The following is a 16,154-nucleotide window of genomic DNA, read 5'->3' as shown; positions in this document are numbered from 1 at the left end:
GATTCCACAGTGTTCTGGAACCCAATTGGGTCCATCAGTCTCTGCAGGCAAGCATAAATCAGCTCGCCGCCTGTGCAGGAAGGGGTCGGCATACCCAGGCAGGTCTTCAGGGCATAGTGGTCTGACCAAGGCACACTATCAAAGAGATCTGACCTACATCCACCCCCACGCCAAAGGTCAAATCCAGTGTGTGGCCTGCTTGGTGTGTGGGATCGGATACACTCTGAGAGAGTCCCAATCCTGCCATGGAAGATACTAGGTCTGCAGTCTGCGAAGAAGCAGCCACATTGGCATGGGTGTTGCATTCCCCCAGGACTATTAGCCTGGGGAACTAATTACTAGTAAAGGAAGCCACAGCCCTCATTTTGCAAGACCTGAGCAAGGCTGTTAATGATAGGAAGTTTTGGAGGATACTGATTAATTGGGTCGCCATGAGTCAGAAGCGATTTGACAGCACTTAACACACACAGAGATGCCAATTATTAACACTCTTTTTCTACCCCTTGTTTATGCATTCAAAAAGGAATCCTAAACAGACTTACCGTATATACCCATGTATAAGCCGACCCGCGTATAAGCCGAGGTGCCTAATTTCTCCCCAAAAATGGGGAAAAATTAGGCACCCTCGTATAAGCCGAGGGTCGGCTTATAACCCCTCCCCCCCCCCGCAGGCTTACCTGACAGAGCTCCCGGCGAAGGCGGTGGTGGTGGTGGCGGACCCCCCACAGGAGGCTTCCAGGGCGGGGGGAGCCGGGCGCGCCCAGCGGCGGCGACCGCGCGGCCTTGGAGCGGCCGCAGCAGGCTTCCCCCGGCCCTTCCAGGGCGGGGGGAGCCAGGTGCGCCCGGTGGCGGCGGCCGCGCGGCCTTGGAGCGGCTGCAGCAGGCTTCCCCCGGCCCTTCCAGGGCAGGGGGAGCCGGGAGCGCCCGGTGGCGGCGGCTGCGCGGCCTTGCAGCTGCCGCAGGAGGCCCTCACAGGGCGCTCCTGGCCAGGGGAAGCCGCATGGGCCCGGCAGCGGTGGCGATAAGTTGCCCCCTCCCTCCTCCCCTACCCTACCGTATTGACCCGCGTATAAGCCGAGGCCGGCTTTTTCAGCCCTTTTTTTGGGCTGAAAAACTTGGCTTATACGCGAGTATATACGGTACTCAGAATCCCACTCTGGCTTATTCAATGAGGGTTAGCCCCAGGCAAGTGGTTTTAGGATTGCACTGTTGATTACCCTGATGCATATTTGTATTTACTTGTACTTTATCTGGCTGATAATCTTGGTTACTGAATATATTTAATGTCTTTCCTTCTTCCTATCACTCAAACTATAACCGATACATTAATTCTATTTTCTCTGTATACTTGGTAGTTTTGATTTTATGTTTTAAGTATTAGTTTATATTTTGCCTCTTTTGATTTATCTGTATAATGTCATTGTTGTTTTTATTATAAAAATTGTGGTGCATTTTTTTTAATCAAAAGGTAATATATACATTTTAAATGAAAACTGGATTTACTTAAATAGCAGTGATCAAGGGGGGAGAACATAACTGGACAGCAAGTATTCAGTCATATCTGCTTTAAAAAAACTAATCATGCAAGCTCTTGGTACCAGATTTGTACAACTGTGCAAATCTTATCAGAAAATGGCAACCCTCTCAAAAGAGGAAGTAGAAGAGAATGACAGTTCTGACGTTCCACGGGATCTTTGTCCAGATGCTTTTTGGCACTGCTAGGAGTCGATGTGAAGAAATTTAACTTTTTCATCTCTGGATGGATTTCAAATGTGTTCAGATTCTGCTCTTATCAGTTCTCTTAAGAAATAAGCATCTAATGAAAATATACTGTACAGCCATTCTTCCTTCTCCGTATTTAAGTGAAGGAATACCTCAAAATGCAGGACGGCAGCAATTGCCTGGAGCTGTAGGAAAGGGGAAGGCAAGCATAGAATAACTATGTCCCAGAGTTTCCAGATATATACAGGGAGCAGCAGCCAGGTGAAGGTAAGACACATAATACAGGAGTAAGCAGGAGCCCCGTGGCGCAGAGTGGTAAGCTGCAGTACTGCAGTCCAAGCTCTGCTCACGACCTGAGTTCGATCCCAACAGAAGTTGGTTTCAGGTAGCCAGCTCAAGGTTGACTCAGCCTTCCATCCTTCCGAGGTCGGTAAAATGAGTTCCCAGCTTGCTGGGGGTAAAGGGAAGATGACTGGGGAAGGCACTGGCAAGCCACCCCCGGTGCTTGCACAGGGGACCTTTACCTTTTTTTAAAGCAGATGTAAGAGCTCATGACTTTAAAAGAGGGTAGCATCTTCCCTGGACACAGAAAGAATTCAGAAGAGACAAAGCAGGTGGATTGTTGAATATGGGAATGAATCAACCAAGTATGTATGGGGGGAAGGGAGAGAAAGAAGCAGTGATACAATGAGCACAGCCAGAGAAAGTACTGCAGCATTCTGCAATGGAGACATCACACCACCTGCCTCCTATGGTATTCAGTGGGTGGCACAGATATCTAACTTCCTATTTGACAATCATTCAAAAAAAGATTTCCTTTACGAATAGTACCATTATCACCTCTTAATTTCCCATAACCTCAGTCCTGTGTGTAAAATGTTAAAAAGGAAATTCATTTTTATAACAGTAGAGCTCACCAATTTCTCCCTCCACTCCAGGTTTAGGAATACTGATAGTGGTTCGGGTTTCGGTTTCTAGTTTATTTTTCATTTCTCCTTTCTTTCCTATTATATACCTATATGAGCATGAAGAAGGGGGGGGGAATCACAGATTAAAGTGCAAGGAAATGTTTAAGTCAGTCCAAACATCACGAAGTAAACATCCTGCCTAGTTGAAATACTACAGTCTCATACAATCACAATTTTCTTAATAATTGTGGCATCAAATATTTCCGGTAATAGTACTTCAATGCAAAGTTCCAGCTCTGGAAACTAATTTAGACCAAATTTGCTCATTTGTAGCTGCCCCATGGCGCAGAGTGTTAAGCTGGAGTACTGCAGTCAAAAGCTCTGCTCACAACCTGAGTTCAATCCCGATGGAAGTCAGTTTCAGGTAGCCGGCTCAAGGTTGACTCAGCCTTCCATCCTTCCGAGGTAGGTGAAATGAGTACCCAGCTTGCTGGGGGTAAAGGGAAGATGACTGGGGAAGGCACTGGCAAACCACCCCGCAAAACAAAGTCTGCCTAGTAAACGTAGGGCTATGACGTCACCCCATGGGTCAGGAATGACCCGGTGCTTGCACAGGGGACCTTTACCTTTAGCTGCCATAAACCAATTGACAAAATCTAGTATACAGACTGGGGACTCCAGACTTTCCCCCCTTACCCTTTGAGTATCCCAGAATAATGATAGGAAGCAAATGCAGAGACAGAGAACTGCTGCCATTGGTTAAAACTTTATTTTATGTACTTCATTTATGCCCTGCCTTTCTCCCTAGGGACTTAAACAGAGCAATCCTGAAGAGGGGATAGTTAGGGAGTTCCTGGGGACGGTGTAGCCGTGCCGCCTCCTGAGCGGCTTGCAGTGGTGCAGGGGGAATTAAAAATTACTTCTCCCCCAAGTCCCATGAAACTCTTCCATTGGGTGTCACAGTTTTGCAGGCACAAGTTCACGCCTGCGAAAGGGGGTGTTCCCAGGGCGAAAGCGCTCTGCCCCTGGGAATGCCCCGGAACGCCCTTGTGCCAGTAAAAAGCTGCCGGGGAGGCAGTGCCAATGCCCAAGCCTTGCACTTCTGCACTGTTTTCCAGAGCCAGCGTTAAGTTGCCCTGCGCCGTTGTTAGTGCCCACTTAGCCAGCACAAGTGGCACTAATGCCAGTGCAGGGGTCATGCGGCTCCAAAGGCCATTCACACACACGCCTTGAGGACTGCACTGAAAGCAACTTACATTGTTCTCCTTTCCTCCATTTTATCATCAGCTACCTGTGAGGTAGGTTAGGCTGAGAGTGTGTAACTCGCCCAAGGTAACTCAGCAAGCTTCCAAGGCACAATACATGGTGTTTACTGTGTCTCCCAGTACAAGACAACATACAAAAACATGGAGCTGTAGATTGGAGCAGTGAGAAGGCGATAAGGAGGAGAAAATTTCAGTGCAGTGGGAGAAAACCGTAAGTATGCGATATAATGGGCTACGTAAAGGACCTGTTGCTTTCTAACAACACTGAGACATTTTTCTAATCGTCTTCTAGGATACTTTAATTCTTGGCTCTAAACATTTTTTAACCTCTAGTATCTTTTTTAAAAATTTGTGCCAGCGTGGTGTAGTGGTTAAGAGCGGTGGTTTGGAGCGGTGGACTCTGATCTGAAGAACCGGGTTTGATTCCCCACTCCTCCACATGAGCGGCGGAGGCTAATCTGGTGAATGGGATTTGTTTCCCCACTCCTCCACATGCAGCCAGCTGGGTGACCTTGGGCTAGTCACACTCTCTCAGCCCCACCTGCCTCACAGGGTGTCTGTTGTGGGGAGGGGAAGGTGATTGTAAGTCGGTTTGGTTCTTACTTAAGTGGTATAGAAAGTCGGCATATAAAAACCAACTTCTTCTTCATGAGTTAACTTGTTATCTAATGCAGAAGCCACCCACTTTCACATTAAACTAGGTGATTATGTGCCCGCTGACTCACTTGTATAGTGGGCTGGGAACATCAACGGCACACCGGTAACCTCTTTCAGTCTCTTCGATCACGAAGGCATCACAAGGTTCATCTGCACCATCCCTAATGCCTACAAAAGATGGAGGCAATTACTATAAGAAACATTCTTTATTGATAGTTCAACCAGCCTATTTCTTCCAATATGGGAAGCAACAGGTTCTACTGTCGGCCACCAAGAGTTCTTTATATTGCCTTTCTACCTGTTCTGAAAAGCAAAATGCTTTTAAATCTTGCCCATGTAGAATCTTTAGAAAGCAGCGGTTGCAGTCGACAACACAGCGCTTTCCCTCTTCTCTTAGATGCATCTTTTAAAAAGCCCTGTAGGAATCTAATTCTCTCATAGATGTAGGCTTTTGCCTCTCATGCAAATGCCCATTTGCAAAACATTATGCAGCAGTGGGTACAGATGCAGGCTCTGAATGCTGAAAATCTGGAGGAAGGAGGTTTTAGATTTCAGCCTCAAATAGTGGGTAACTACCGTATATACCCATGTATAAGCCGACCCGCGTATAAGCCGAGGTGCCTAATTTCTCCCCAAAAATGGGGAAAAATTAGGCACCCTCGTATAAGCCGAGGGTCGGCTTATAACCCCTCCCCCCCCCGCAGGCTTACCTGACAGGGCTCCCGGCGAAGGCGGTGGTGGCGGGCCCCCCACAGGAGGCTTCCAGGGCGGGAGGAGCCGGGCGTGCCCAGCGGCGACGGCCGCAGCAGGCTTCCCCCGGCCCTTCCAGGGCGGGGGGAGCCAGGCGCGCCCGGTGGCGGCGGCCGCGCGGCCTTGGAGCGGCTGCAGCAGGCTTCCCCCGGCCCTTCCAGGGCGGGGGGAGCCGGGAGTGCCCGGTGGCGGCGGCCGCACGGCCTTGCAGCTGCCGCAGGAGGCCCTCACAGGGCGCTCCTGGCCAGGGGAAGCCGCATGGGCCCGGCAGTGGTGGCGATGGCGGTAAGTTGCCCCCTCCCTCCTCCCCTACCCTACTGTATTGACCCGCGTATAAGCCAAGGCCGGCTTTTTCAGCCCTTTTTTTGGGCTGAAAAACTCGGCTTATATGCGAGTATATACGGTATAAGAAGTTAGAAAATGAGGTGATCTCAGCTCAAGAAGAAAACACAGCAATTATTTTTCTGCTAACCAGAAAAATAATTTTCGATATCTCAGGCGTTGGACAGATCATTTGTATTATGCCATTACCAGCACCGAAAGATTAGTTAAGGTGGAACAAGATTTCATTAATATGAAGTAAGAAGTAACTTAAAATTTATTTGCAGTATGCTATGGAGTTGGGGAGGGGATTTCTCAAGTAAATTATACTTAGAGCTAGAATCTGGGAATCATTTGCTAGAAAAGAACCAAAAGTACAAGTCACAGAAAAACAGATCTGAATGGGATTTTAACTATTCACAAGAATGAGCCTCAAGCTTCCAGGCATGTAAAAGGACTGCACAAGCAATTTGGCTGTTTAGAACATAAGAACATAAGAAAAGCCATGCTGGATCAGACCAAGGCCCATCAAGTCCAGCAGTCTGTTCACACAGCCTCCAGGAAGCCCACAAACAAGACAACTGCAGCAGCATCCTGCCTGTGTTCCTCAGCAAGGTATGCTCCTCTGATACTAGAGAGAATAGTTATGCATCATGACTAGTATTCATTTTGACTAGTAGCCATGGATAGCCCTATCCTCCATGAACATGTCCACTCCCCTCTTAAAGCCTTCCAATTTGGCACCCATCGCCACATCCTGGAGCAGGAAGTTCCACAATTCAAATATGCTTTACTTTGAGACCCCTTCATATAAGAGTCCAGTGCAAGAAAAATGCAACTATCTACATTATGCAAAGAGACCAAAGGCACATCTTAACCAATAGAAGTACAGCCAGAAATGATGGTACACTAACAGTGCAATCCAAAGAGCATTTTCCTGAGAGTAAGCCCCATTGAATAGACCTGAGTAGTGTTCTGAGGAGACCTGCTTAGGATTGCTGTCTAAAGTGATTTGAGTAACCCAGTCTGAAGCATGGCCTTACCACATTTTCGACTGTTGGTCTGTGTCACGTTGTAGGGCAAGACTAGCCTCTGCAACCCATTTTTCTCACTTAACGGAGCCCAAACAAAGAAGAGCATATATGTTAGCAACATTCAATGTGCTACCCTCATCAGTGTTACAGGGGAGATGTCAATCAATACCACTCATTGCAAGGTTATGCCCCTGTGCAATGAATCACACAGCATCGGTTGCGCATGGTCTTTTCCACTGCCCCCTTTATCAGAGAATCCACTTTAGGTTTATCAACCCGTTGTTCGCTAGTAGGGACTGGCACCAGGTTGAGAGCAAGGTAGCTTTTCTTATGTCTACTCAGGATGTGGCCACAATTGACCATGTGGCCAAGTTTTTGCAGAAAGCAATGCGGATTCGTGAATGTTACTGTAAACGGGAACAGGTGAACTCTGTCGAGTGAAGTTGAATAATTATGTTCTCTGCAGATGTTGTTTATGCCAATAAAGGTTTTGATATTGACTGACTAGCGCCCCCCCCCCCCGGTTCCCTTTTGATTGCCGCCACCACTTCAGGTAAAATCCTGCCCCCCTCTCTTTTTCCTATGGTTGCCTGAAGCCAACCTCCCAGGGGTATCGCTCAAGAACACGCCAAGGAGCCAGGCAGGTGAATAAGGACTTGTGCAGACTCTCTCAAGTTAAACAAACTTTATTTCTACAAGGCACAAACTCACGGTATTGCAAAGGACAGGATCTAGGCATGCTAAGGAAAATAAACAAAAAGACAGGTGTTAACTAAAGTACTCACAATCCCTGTTGCATCTGATTGGGGTAGTTGCAGAATGCCTCCACCTTGGTGCATCTGCAACTCATGTCTGACAAAGGGAGTGTTGACTCTCGAAAGCTTATACCCTAAAACTCTTGTTGGTCTCTAAGGTGCTGCTGGACTCAAATCTATCTATTCTACTGCAGACCAACACGCCTACCTTCTGAAACTACATATACATGCAAGCAACAGTGGATTTCAAAATTAGAGAACAGTACACCAAAAACAGAATAATACCATGGAGTAAAACAGTAAGGTACATAAAACAGGGTCACAAAATTAGAGAAACAGTGAAGCAGTATAATACATTCTATGAGCAAAGCAACGAAAATTGACCAAAATTTTACAAAGATTAACTCATGACCCTATTCGCTTTATAAAAAGGCCCTCCTGAATAAGCACCATTTTAAACATTCTATGAAATGATCGTGGGGTGGGAGCCTTCCTGACCTCCTCAGGCAGGCCATTCTACCAAGTGGGAGCCATAACAAGAAAGCATGAGTGCAGGTACCTTTTACAGGGTGGAACCTTCAGAAGGCTTTGCTCAGATGAGCACATCAAGAGATGGTCCTGTAGATATGTGGGACCTAGGCCATGAAGGGCTTTGCAGGTGATGACCGGTACCTTGAACAAGGGAGAATGAGGTAGCTAATGGGTAACCGATGGAGAAACTGCAGGATAGGAATAATGTGCCTGCTCTGCTTAGCTCCCAATAATAGTCAAGAGGCAGTGTTGCGTGCCATGTGGATTTTCCGAATTGTCTTCAAGGGCAGACTCATGTAGAGCATATCACAATAGTCTAGCCTCGAGGTTATTGTGGCATGAATCCATGTGGCCAGGTTGGTTGAGTTAAAGCTCAGAGCCATCCCCTTGGCTAAATGCAGATGGAAGAAAACATTTTTCGCAACTGAATTATCTTCTTTCTCCAGCAATAATGCTTGGGTAACCCCAAGACTCTTAACTGAGTCAACATGGGCCAGATGAACCTCATCAAATATGGGAGGCACCTCTAAGATCTCGGCCTTCCTGACCAGCATCATCTCCATCTAGTCAGTATTCAGTTTCAACTTGTTCACTCTTAGCCATTTAACCCCAGCAGCCAGGCAATGGCTCAGAACTGCTATAACAGCATTAGGCGATTTAGACAAAGAGATAGTGCACTGGGGTCAGCATACTGAAGACATCCAAATCCATGAATGATCTTTCCCAAGAGCTTTACATAAAGATTAAATAGTATAGGAGATGAATCTAAGCTTTGTGGAACTCCATAGGGCAAGTCCCATTTTTCTAACTGATCTTCAGCACAAACCCTCTGAGTCTGATCCACAAGGAATGATTTAAAGTTTGAAGAAGAAGAAGAATTGGTTTTTATATGCCGACTTTCTCTACCACTTAAGGGAGACTCAAACTGGCTTACAATCACCTTCCCTTCCCCACAACAGACACCCTGTGAGGTAGGTGGGGCTGAGAGAGTTCTGAGAGATCTGTGACTAGCCCAAGGTCACCCAGCTCACTTCAAGTGGAGAGGTGGGGAAACCAACCCGGTTCACCAGATTAGTGTCTGCCGCTCATGTGGAGGAGTGGGGAATCAAACCCTGTTCTCCAGATTAAAGTCCACCGCTCCAAACCACCGCTCTTAACCGCTACACCACACTGGCTCTATATATACCAATCTAAATCATTTCCCTTGACACCATCTTGTAATTTCAAATGTCTCAGCAAGATGACATGGTCCACCGTATCAAAGGCTGTTGATAAATCCACTAATAGCAAACAACAATCACACCCTAGATTATCAACTACAGCCATCAATGCTGTCTCCATCCCATAGGCCAGCCTGAAGCCAGGCTGAATGGATTCTAGGGCAGATGTGTCATCCAGGAAGACCTGGAGTTGTTGTGCAACCACTTTCTCAATTGCTGTAATTACATTCAGCAGCGGCCTTTAATACGTTGGATTGTGCCATGTTGCTGAGATGTTTGGAACTAGAAGTATCAAGGGAGATGCTTTGGATAATAATCACTCCTTATGTATCAGACTCAGGGGGTTACTGTTGGAGATCAGTTATCACCAGAATGGGACTTGCTAAATCAGGACAATTATAAGGGAAGGATTTGACTGCTGGACAAAGACAACCACAAAAATGGAGATACTTGAAAGAAAATATTTGAATCCCAGTCAGCAAATGTACAGCAGTTGTACATATGTTCCCCCTATAAACCAAACCTATAAACAGCAACACTGTTAGAGGTGTCCTGTGCAGTCTGAAAAAGATGAATTATCATCCATAGCCTCATATGAAAAGAAGAAAGTAATCTTAAGCAGGTCTATCCAAAGTAAGTCCTATTTTATACAGTGGTACTTACTCCGAAGAAAACATTCTTAGGATTGCAAACGAAGTGTCCGCAAATCAAAGTATACATGCAGAAGTGTGAATGTGTGCACAAAGAGTCTCTTTCTGCCTTTCACACATGCACACCCTATATAGTGGTATTTCCACATGCAAATCTCCCTAGGAAATCCACAGCATAAAATACTGTCCTAGAATCCCTCCAGAAGCTGGAACACACAAGCTCAAGTCTAGCCATTCCCAGCAGTGCCATAGGCTTCCAGCAATGCTGCGTCATCCTCAATCATCCTTTGCATGTCAAAATGAAACATGCTGATTGCCGAACATATTCTTTTCTTCTAGATTTATAGTGACCCAGAACTAATTTACAGCTTTTTCATAGACAAGCACAGTACAAAACAAATTTCGCAGAGTACAAAATGAAAATGTAATAAATGATGACGCTTTAACTCCACCCAGTTGCAGTAGCTACTATGACTAATTCCAATCAACTCCCATGTCTAAAATTATGCACTTAAGCCTATGCATAAATGCATTTTATTTAAAAAAATGGCACCGAATTCAGAAAATAAAAGTATTACATTTCACATGCCAATCAGAAATGAACATGGCAATTAGAAATAAAGCTTTCAGTCTTTTCATGGCCTACTGATGTATTCACTTACAAAACTTATACCCTGCCTTTCTGCCCTCATCAGAGTCACCAAGGCAAGTAACAGATTAAAAACAAGCATAAAACCATTAAAACAAAAGCACTTCACTAAAGCAACTGAAACCAAAGCTAAAATAAACATATAAAAACATAAAAACGTCAATTAAAACAGGGCAGGATGGAGGCATCTCTGAGGGAACAGCAAATGAAACAAAAATGTCTCCACCTGCTGGCAGAAGACGGCAACAGAAGAGGGCAGATGAGTCTCCCTTTGGGACAGAGCTCCAGAGTTTGGGCGCCACAACTAAGAAAGTCCTCTTCCAGGTTGCCACCTGCCTAACCTCAGAGGGTGGGGCACCCGAAGCAGGGCCTCAGAAGACGACCGTAGTGGTTGGGTATGTTTGTAAGGGAGCAGGTGGTTCTTCAGGTATGCTGGTCGCAAGACATATAGGGCTTTAAAGGTCAACACCAGCACCTTGAGTTGTGCCTGGAAACAGACTGAGAGCCAGTGTAGATGGGCCAAGACTTAAGGAGTGATATGATCCCTACGACCCACTCCAGTCGACATCCTGGCTGCAGCGTTCTGCACCAACTGAAGTGTCCAAACACTTTTCAAGGGCAGTCCCATGTAGAGTGCACTGCAGTAATCTAATCTAGGTGTAACCAGGTCATACACCACAGTGGCCAGGTCTGTTCTGCCCAGGAAAAGCTACCGCTGGCTAACCAAGCTGAAAATGGCAAAAGGCACTCCTGGCCACAGCTGCCACCTGCTTATCCAGAAACAGGCCTGGGTCCAAGAGCAACCCCCAAACTATGGACCTGTTCCTTCAAAAAGAGTGCAAACCCATCCAGAATGTGCGACGCTTTAAGTCCAGTGCAGCACTTTAAGTCCTCTCACCTCTGGCACTGCCTTCTTTTGAGATACATTTTGTTTCTTAGCCCCCATCCACTCTTACTACAGTCACAAATTCATCCAGCAGATCCTCTGACCTATGTTGTGTGGGCAAGACATCAAGTACCCTATAATTTTTTTAAAAATCCGATTAATCCAGATTTATAATTTTAAAAATTACATCTAGTAACACCCCTACTTTGTAACTAGGATATGTGTGGATAAATATGTCTGATTTGCATGTTATGGCCCATTAGTTCCGTGGTGCTCTTAGAATTTTGTAAGAAAATGTTTGGGATGTAGAGATTAAGAGGACATGTAAGGGCAAAGAGATTTGTACTTTGATCCATGTCGTGTTGCTGATAGTGTACTTAGTGAAAAAATTTCCCCAGATAACTATGTTTCTCCTTTTTTAGCTAATACCCAATATATTTTTTTCTCTGCAAGCACAAGGACTAGAAATTTGGTCTTTTTTTTAAAAAAAAATGACAACTGAAAGTTGACAATCAGGGCCAATCAGAGGGGGAGTCAAGAGGGCCATTTGGCCTGGTCCTCAAGTTCAAAGGGAAGACTCAAATTTAGACACTTGTTAATTTGGGGCACTTGATAAGTTTCACAACTCGTTAAGTTTTACAATATGCATGTCCATATTGGCCTCAGGAGCCTCAAGCAGGGGTCCAGGTCTCCCACTACTGCTATAGTGAGAGACCTCCTGGTATCAACCTGTGTTCCCTGCTGCCACTTGACAGGCTGGTGGCAGCAAAATCGGGGGAGAGGGCTTGCTGGTGTTACGCCAACATGTGATCTTTTTTCATCATTGCTGACAGATGCCCATCTAGCCTCTGCTTAAAAACCTTCCCTGGAGGTTTTTAAACAGGCTAGATGGCCATCTGTCAGCAATGCTGACTCTATGACCTTAGGCAGATCATGAGAAGGAGGGCATCTTGGCCATCTTCTAGGCATGAGGTAGGAGTCACTGGGGGTGTGAGGGGGGAAGGTAGTTGTGAATTTCCTGCATTGTGAATGGGTTGGAATAGATGACCCTGGTGGTGCCTTCCAACTCTATGATTCTATTATCATGTTGGGGCAACACTCTCAGATTCACCCAAAATCCTGTGATTTTAACCACAGAGTTTTGTGCAAACCATAGAGCGCCACCTGATTCGAGGGCGCAACTTCCGGTTTTGCACTGGAAGTGACACTGAGTGTTGGTGCGACTGTCCCTGTCCTCCAGCATCTAGCCTCAAAAGATGAAGTGGCCCAGTCCTCTCTGTACCTCTGAGAGGGCCTGCTGACAATGGTTGGCTTCCTAGGTATTATATTCCTCTGGCGCAATCACAGCTAAGCAGATTACAGATTCCAAGGCTTGATTCCAGGTATGCCCAAGACCTGCTGCCCTTGGTTCCACAAACCCAACCCCAACGCCCCCTACCCTATCCAACAACACAGTTGAACGGGCCCACCTCTAGGCCCCCCTGCTGCCTCCTTGCCTCTTAGTGCCCCCCCTAGGTAATCCCACCCCCCCAGGGGGTGGTACTTGCCACTTTGGGAACCACTGATTTATGGAGGAAACTGAGCACCACAAAGCACTGCGATCAGTGTTTAAAATGCTTAGGGCTGTTTAGCTGGAAAAGAAGGCAGTTAAGGGGAGACATGATAGAGATCTTTGAAATTATGCATGGTATGGAGAGGAGGACAGGGAGAAGCTTTTCTCCCTCTCTCATAATACTAGAACACCGGGTCATCTGCTGAATCTGGAGGGTGAGAGATTCAAAACAGATAAAAGGAAGTATTTCTTCACACAACACATAGTTAAATTGTGGAACTCCCTGCCCCAGGATGTGGAGATGGCTGCCAACTTGGAAGGCTTTAAGAGGGGAGTGGACATGTTCATGAAGGAGAGGGCTATCCATGGCTGCTAGTCATAATGGATACTAGTCATGATGCATACCTATTCTCCCCAGGATCAGAGGAGCATGCCTATTATATTAGGTGCTTTGGAACACAGGCAGGACAATGCTGCTGCAGTCATCTTATTTGTGGGCTTCCTAGAGGCACCTGGTTGGCCACTGTGTGAACAGACTGCTGGACATGATGGTCCTTGGTCTGATCCAGCATGGCTTTTCTTATGTTCTTATGATCACATCCCTTCAAGTGGCTGTAGCCATCTTAGAAGAGGCAATCAGCAAAGATATTCTGATCTGAGCCCAGCATGATGTATCTAAAGAGAAGGAGAGGGATCCCAGTTTCACAGGAAAAGATTTTCTTAGGGGAGTGCTGCTCTTTTGAAGAAAATTATGTGCTTCTTCTAAAAAAGCATGAAAATTCAAATTCAGTCCTATTGCCGACATGAGACAGTTGCATCTGCATTTCTAACAGCAGGTCCAAGTTGCTTGTAAAAGCAATCCACTTATAATTAACCACCATTCATCTCTTGGAAGGGAATCAAACCTGCACACAAGCAAATTTTATCCACCTGATAATACAGTCCGAAACATCATCTCCACAATCAAATGCTAAGTATTTAGCTATTCTATATAACTGACTAAAGTTGTTATTTTTCAACTGCCTTTTGAATTTCGCTGCGTCCTATGAGTTAAGACTGTGATGTCAATGGTAAGAACTGTTTTTCTTATAAGACTGCATACATTTTCCAAAAAAGCAAGCTGGCTTGCTGGTTTAACAGTCAAAGGCAACAAATTATCACCATTTACAAAAAGTAGAGTGTTCTATACTCTGTTTAAATAAGACGAAATAAAAAGACATGGATTCTCTTATATTGAGTCACATCAATATCCATCTGGTCCAGTTCTGACTACACCGGCTTGCCTGAAAGAATGAGATGCTCTTTGGAACTAAACGGCTCCAAATAATTGATAAGGACCAAGGCCATGTTGACAAAGGTGAACCCTTTACTCCAGCGGTGATTCCTTAATAGCTGTTGCTGGAGGAGGAAAAAGTAACACAGGAGGGTGGAGACCCTGTTTCCCCAAGGTGTAAACATAAGGTATTTAGCCAATGGGCTAAATGGTACCATCTTTGAAGGTACCATGACCGTCATGAACACCTCTGGGTTCTTCCCCTTTGCCTGGCCAGTGGATGAGGCTTTTGAAAGTCTCACCAGCTACATTGGCTTCTTTGTAAATTATCAAGTGTGTGTGTAAAGTGCTGTCAAGTCGCAGCCGACTCATGGCGACCCCTTTTTTGGGATTTTCAAGGCAAGAGACTAACAGAGGTGGTTTGCCAGTGCCTTCCTCTGCACAGCAACCCTGGTATTCCTTGGTGGTCTCCCATCCAAATACTAACCCGGGCTGACCCTGCTTAGCTTCTGAGATCTGATGAGATCAGGCTAGCCTGGGCCATCCAGATCAGGGAGTAAATTATCATACATAAGCTTTATTAGTCTAAACATTACATAACCTGAATTCCTTACCCATCCCATTAACATTTATTTATTGATTTAGACAGTATCTGTGCCAACTGAGCAGAGAACTGCTAACCTACAGAATAAAACATAAAAACACCATAAAAGTAGTTAACAATTAATGAACTACAGGCATACCTCGTTTTATAGCCCTTGCACATATTGTGTTTTTTACAGTCAACAGCCATCAACATTGAGGCAAGACCCTCCAACAGCAAAAAGATTACGACTCGCTGAAGGCTTAGATGATGGTTAGCATTTTTTAGCAATAAAGTATTTTTTAGTTAAGGTATGTACATTTTTAAATAATGCTATTGCACACTTAATAGACTACAGTATAGTGTAAACATAACTTGTATATGCACTGGGAGACCAAAACATTTGTGTGACTTGCTTTATCGTGATGGTCTGGAACCAAACCTGCAATATATTCAAGGTATGCCTATTAAAAAAATTATTAAAAAATTAAAAAACATCTTATGTGCAAAGCCCATTGACTATCATTGGGCTACAGTACCTTACCTAATAAATCATACGCTTGATTCATCTCATTACACTTGCACATTCCTTCTACAGTTCTATAATCTCTATACATTCATTCTCAAAACAATGCTAATCAAACTGAGATCAGGGGATCTGCCTGTGGAGAATACTGACAGCCCGCTTGTGTATGTGTGTTAAGTGCCATCAAGTTGCTTCCAACGTACGGTGACCCTATAAATTAACGACCTCCAAAATGTCCTAACATTAACAGCTTTGCTCAGGTCTTGCAAACTGAGGGCTGAGGCTTCCTGTATCTGAATCTTCTGGGCCTTGACTGCCACACAGAGAGCTGCTCGGGGCCACACAAGTCTCAGTGTTAAGGATTCCCTTGAAAATCATTACAAGAAAGAAGCTGGTTCCCAGTTCAGCCTCATAAAATCATTTCCATAGTCAGTATTCACCACCTCTTGCTGAGCCCTGATCACACTCTGTAAATATCATGCTATTCATAGAGTGAGAATTAGCATTATACCTGCACAGAACTCATCTTCCTCCTCTTCATTTTGGTGAGCCTTCTCTCGAACATGGTTTTTCCTGTAAATACGTCCTCCGATTCGTATTAGGGTCGGCCGCATAACTTCCATTGTGCTTTCTCTTTGAACGGTAATTATTTGCTGCAAGAAAATAAATTTTGCATTAGAACATATCGTTTTTAGGGTTTCTTTTTTATTTGCAAAACACTGTGGTGGGGTCAGCCCCTGTGCTGCACTTGAATGGTCCAAGTTACAGCAACTACAGTATCAGTACAATCTTATACAAAGCCATTTGTGTCAGTGGCCTTCGAGCAACCCTGTAAAGGATTTCGTTGAGGGTCTTTGCAAGGACACACACTT

At 45.3% G+C, this 16,154-nt stretch overlaps 1 protein-coding gene across 1 annotated transcript in view; it reads right to left on the bottom strand.

Annotated features, from left to right (window-relative positions):
• The window catches only part of ASCC1 (activating signal cointegrator 1 complex subunit 1), a 98,091-nt gene extending 82,186 nt beyond the window's left edge, over positions 1–15,905 (bottom strand). The window contains exons 1-3 of the mRNA XM_056850001.1: positions 15,794–15,905; positions 4,621–4,720; positions 2,640–2,737 (exon numbers count right to left, since the gene is read on the bottom strand). Coding sequence (XP_056705979.1) covers positions 2,640–2,737; positions 4,621–4,720; positions 15,794–15,905 — 310 coding nt within the window. The remainder of the gene's footprint in view (positions 1–2,639; positions 2,738–4,620; positions 4,721–15,793) is intronic.
• Between the last annotated feature and the right edge of the window lie 249 nt (positions 15,906–16,154).

The sequence above is a fragment of the Euleptes europaea genome, chromosome 5, assembly GCF_029931775.1.
Source record: "Euleptes europaea isolate rEulEur1 chromosome 5, rEulEur1.hap1, whole genome shotgun sequence".
In the NCBI taxonomy this organism is placed as follows: Eukaryota; Metazoa; Chordata; class Lepidosauria; order Squamata; family Sphaerodactylidae; genus Euleptes; species Euleptes europaea.
The sequence above is the reverse complement of the archived record's forward strand: the minus strand, read 5'-3'. Positions and strand labels throughout refer to the sequence as shown.